The sequence below is a fragment of the Microtus ochrogaster genome, chromosome 5, assembly GCF_000317375.1.
Source record: "Microtus ochrogaster isolate Prairie Vole_2 chromosome 5, MicOch1.0, whole genome shotgun sequence".
In the NCBI taxonomy this organism is placed as follows: domain Eukaryota; kingdom Metazoa; phylum Chordata; class Mammalia; order Rodentia; family Cricetidae; genus Microtus; species Microtus ochrogaster.
Genome location: NC_022012.1, coordinates 80822700 through 80827246, shown reverse-complemented (window position 1 = coordinate 80827246; position 4547 = coordinate 80822700). Strand labels below are relative to the sequence as shown.

Sequence of the window (4547 nt, the reverse complement as noted above, 5' to 3'; positions counted from 1 at the left end):
AAAATAAAACAAAATAAAATAATCACACTGTCTCTTTACCAGGTAGACAGAAAAATGCCTAGCCCTGCAGAGTGCAGAGCAAAGGGTGGACTGGGTCCTCTCCTAAGGTGGCCTTGAGCAGCTGCATAGCCTCATAGCTGTCCTTTTGTTTCACCCCAGCTACTTGAGCCACTCACATGCAGTTCCTAGCAGCCAGGTCCCTGTGCACAAACTTCTGCTCTGCCAGGTACTCCATGCCGCAAGCTACCTGCAGGCCAAAGCTGATGAGGTCCTTCACTGTGGGGTTCTGTGGCACAGGGAGACTGGTGAGTACAGGCAGAGGTGGGTGCGGCCGACACCTCCCACCCCGGATGGAAGGGCACTGACCCTCTGAGGGGAGCGGATGAAACGAAGCAGGTCTCCGTGGCGCATATAGGGCAGCAGCACCCGGGGGAGGCCCTCTGGGGGTAGCACAATACCGATGAGAGCCAGAACGTTCGGGTGGTGGAGGCCTCGCATGAGCAGCCCTTCCCGCAGGAAAGCTTCTACCTCCTGCACCTCTGTGATGCCTGTAGAGTAGCGCAGGTCAGGCCAAGGGCGAGATGGAGATGGTGGGGGTTCAGCCTGAGACCACCCTTCTGCCCACCCAGCCTAGGCCTCACTTACGACTCAGTGACTTAACGGCACAGTGGATTTGGTTCTGTGCCTCATCTGTATACTCTCCATGGTAGACAACACCAAAGTGGCCTGGGAAGAGTGAGATGGTAAAGAGGGACTTCAGTGCATGTCCCCTTATAACTAGCAACCTCGGAGCCCCAAACTGACCAGGGTGACATTAAAAACAAGCAGCAGCCACACAATGGTGGAACCATTTTCCATCCTCCCTTCAAGCCACTGAAGATTAAATTCTTCAAAGATGACCACACGGAGGATCAGAAGTTAAGTAGTAGCCTCAAGGTCATACAAGTTAGTGAAGTCTACTTGAACTGTCTGTCCCTTGAGCACAGGTCAATCTCAAGACTCCTCCTCTGCCGTGCCCCACCTCCCAATCCATCCCCCACACCTTTGCCAATGACTTGGTCACTGTGGATGACCACGTGTTCATGGGGAATCAGTACATCCTTGACCTCGGCCAGGAGTGTCCTGTCCAGATCCTTGAGCCGCATCGAATCTGTTCGCAGTAGTGGGATATTTGTCCCATCCCTGTTATCCGAAGATTCCTCCCAGCTACGAGGTCTGGAAGCTATATCATCAATGTCAGAGGGTGTTGCTGGGGAGAGGGAGCGAGAGCTAGTGGGGAGGGTCAAGCCCTGGCTTCTAGAGCCTCCCACCATCTCACCAAGGCTACTTACCTCTGTAGTCAGAGCCAGAGTAGAATGTAGATAGGGACATGGCTCCGGGAGACCGATCCAGAGATGACACGTCATCCAAGTTGGAAGCAAGGACTGTGGAAAGACAGCCCCTAGTGGTGAGCCTTTCCAAGCTCCCAGAGACCAAGTCCCACTGAGGAAATGTGGGATACCCCCAAGTTCTGGGGATCGCAGACACTAGTTTGGAGGTACAGGCTGAATCTAGATGGGTGTAGGGGCTTACCTAGCTGCTTTTTCCGTCTCCGGGAGTTGAAGACCAGGGCAATGGCCAGTGCAGCCACGAGCATGATCAAAGCCAGCAGAGCAATTATGAGTGTACTCTGTGAGGCCCTGCCTGGGCCTGACCGAACCACTTGGCCCAGCTTGTGACACTCACCATCTACGCAGACCTGAAAGCAGATGGCAGTTTAAACCCAGACTGCAGACCCTTCAGCTTGTGGTTTCCTGAAAAGACCAGCTGTGTCACCTACCTGCAATGGGACACCATCCTTGCCAAGTTGCAGGGAAGGGGGCAGGGGGCAGACCACCATATTCCCCCGGAACTCGTGTTGGCAGATCTCACCACCCACAGTCATGTTCACACTCACGCAGTCTGCCACAGCGCCAAGCCCAATATACTGCAGAGACAGTCATGAGAATCAGCCAGAGGCTGGACTCTTGTCTCTTAACCACCACTGTCCCTACCCTACCCCTTATACCCACCTCGAATTTAACTGAATGCTCTTCAGGCTTCAGTGGGGCTAGGCCAGCTCTGGGTGGACTGGGTGGGGGCAGGAAGCGAAAACCAGGCAGTATGAAGCCAGCTCCTCCATCCCCCCAGGCGCTCAGATTCCCTGTTGCCCACCCCTGATGGTTTCGGACCACATATTCTGGCAGGCGGCACTGACGCTGCTGTTCCAGAAACTGCCCTGTGCACTGCTGAGACCCACATAAAAGTAGTTAGGCAAATGGCCCACGCCTGACTGCTGCAGTCTCCTTAGCCCAGTGTGAGGTGATGCTGGACATCAGGGGACTGGTCCAGCCTCCCCCCAACCCACCTGCCCCCCCACCTACCTCCTCCCCCCCCCCCCCGCCACCACCTGCTCTACTCACGCTGTTCTGCACTGTACTTTGTCCATCGTGGAATAATAGCTCTAGGCGCCATACAGAAGTCAGATGCTGGCCATGGATCATGACGCGAGAGCCACTGCGAAGGGAGGGTGTTGGGGTTAGAGGACTCAGGGAACCGACTCGTTTCATGGAGGCCAAAGTAGCCAAGGAGGTGGCACTTACCTGTAGCCACAGTTGGGGCTGATGTCCAACACAATGGGGTCCTCCTTGTAGTGAAATGTCCAGGAGCCAGGCACCTCAGCACCTCCGATCTGCAGATGAACAGGGACCCTGGCTGTGCCAGCTCCAGGAGGTGTGACACATAAGATCTGTTCCTCACTGACCCTGCAGGATGGAGGGATTGGGCACAGGGGCACCTTCTTATGATGAGAGGCTTACCTCCTCTAGGGATTAGTAACCCCTCCTACTTCCTCTGTTGGTTGTCTTCCCCACCCACCTACATTCCATGGGTCTGGAGAGAGGATGCTCCCAGTAAGACCTCCAAGAAGGCAGGGACTGAACAAGTTCCTGTACCCTTGGCTGGAGACAGTGGCCTCTGTGGTGGGCTCTCTTGTCTCTGGGTTGGAGGGGACAGCAGATCCTTCTTGAAACTGATCCCTACATTGACCATGTGACTGAGCCCTCTTCTCCACACTGGCAGTATCTAGGTACCCACCTGGTGCAGCTCCCTGGGTGGGAACAGAAGAAAGGGTCTCACAAGGAAGGGGCTGCTTGGTTGTCCCCATCAGAGATAGGTAAGGAGGGACTGCATTGTACCTGAGACTTGAGGTGACCTTAGGCAGCAGCCAGGAGGAACCTGATAGGTTCCTTCAGATATCAGGCCAACTCAGGATGCAGATACAAGTCGGAGCCTCACAGGGGCAGGGACCTGTGGCCTCCTGTGATTTTACCTGATAACACTTACTGTTCCAGCTGGCACTGAGTTCCATTGACCAGTACAGCTCGGCTGGTGCCTATAGACAGGTTCTGGCCTTCGAGTGTGAGATAAGTACCCCCAGCCCGTGGGCCAAAGTCAGGTTTTATTGATGTCAGCAGTGGTTCCTATGAGGATATGGAAATGGAACATTTCATTCCAAGTCCATCCCTCTTGTGCCTCCCACTGACCCAGGGCAAAGACAGAGCAGTGTAGACTCACCATGAAAGAGAAGCCTTCCCTAACAGAGCTGCCGTCCACCCGGAAGTGCTTGCCTGCTGGTGTGTTAGTGATGAGAAGGCTGACATTTGTAGTCCCTGCTGCCTGGGTGACCAGAGGCTCCAGCTCACACTCAAGTTCTTCCACAAACACCTTAGGGTACTCTGGCCTGGAATATCAGAAGGATACCATGAGGTCAGGAACCCCAGAGGGCTGGCTTCATGCCTGCCACGATCATGGGCCTTATCTGCCAAAGCATGGCAGCTACACCTATGGCTTTCTCTGACAGCAGACAGAATTGGGGCGGGGGGACAGGGACTAACCTTGTCTAGTCCATAACTAAACAGACAAGTAGGGCACATGCAGGTTCAAAATGGGACAGATATCTTAGACACAAGAAGTCAATCTAGCTTCTCCCTACCCTTCACAGAACAGGGTCTCACAGATGAGGGGCTGCGTGGTCACTCTCATCAGGGATAGGGAAGGCGGGGACCAGGTTATACCTATAGCTTGGAGAGTGTTTCGGCAGCGGCAGCAGCCGGCAGGGACTTTGGCCCACGGTGATCTGGTGTGTCCCCTCGGGTACCTCATTAGGACGCAGGTAGAAGTTGGAGCCACATAAGGTGAGCCTTGTACTGCCCCTTAGGGGTCCACTGTGAGGGTAGAACTGAAGTGGAGAGAACGACCCAAGTTTTTGTGCGGGGTGGGATTCTCTCAGCAATTCCCCCAGAGCTCTGGCCATACCCCTTGCCTATCTCACACTCCGGCTCCAGTCATTCCGGGTCACACGTTAGTCCTCATTCAGACTTCTCCCTGCCTCCCAAGTCTCCCTCTGTGCCATCCCCTCTGACAAGAATGCCCTCCTGGCCGGGCGGTGGTGGCGCACGCCTTTAATCCCAGCACTCGGGAGGCAGAGGCAGGCGGATCTCTGTGAGTTCGAGACCAGCCTGGTCTAC

The 4547-nt window shown here is 54.9% G+C and overlaps 1 protein-coding gene across 1 annotated transcript in view; it reads right to left on the bottom strand.

Moving 5' to 3' along the window:
- Positions 1-4547, bottom strand: part of Mst1r (macrophage stimulating 1 receptor) — a 15536-nt gene that overhangs the window by 4274 nt on the left and 6715 nt on the right. Inside the window, exons 5-17 of the mRNA XM_026779371.1 lie at positions 4095-4258; positions 3595-3760; positions 3364-3500; positions 2622-2783; positions 2442-2535; positions 2052-2264; positions 1820-1966; positions 1573-1738; positions 1332-1424; positions 1043-1249; positions 646-726; positions 367-548; positions 177-286 (exon numbers count right to left, since the gene is read on the bottom strand). Coding sequence (XP_026635172.1) covers positions 177-286; positions 367-548; positions 646-726; positions 1043-1249; positions 1332-1424; positions 1573-1738; positions 1820-1966; positions 2052-2264; positions 2442-2535; positions 2622-2783; positions 3364-3500; positions 3595-3760; positions 4095-4258 — 1922 coding nt within the window. The remainder of the gene's footprint in view (positions 1-176; positions 287-366; positions 549-645; positions 727-1042; positions 1250-1331; positions 1425-1572; positions 1739-1819; positions 1967-2051; positions 2265-2441; positions 2536-2621; positions 2784-3363; positions 3501-3594; positions 3761-4094; positions 4259-4547) is intronic.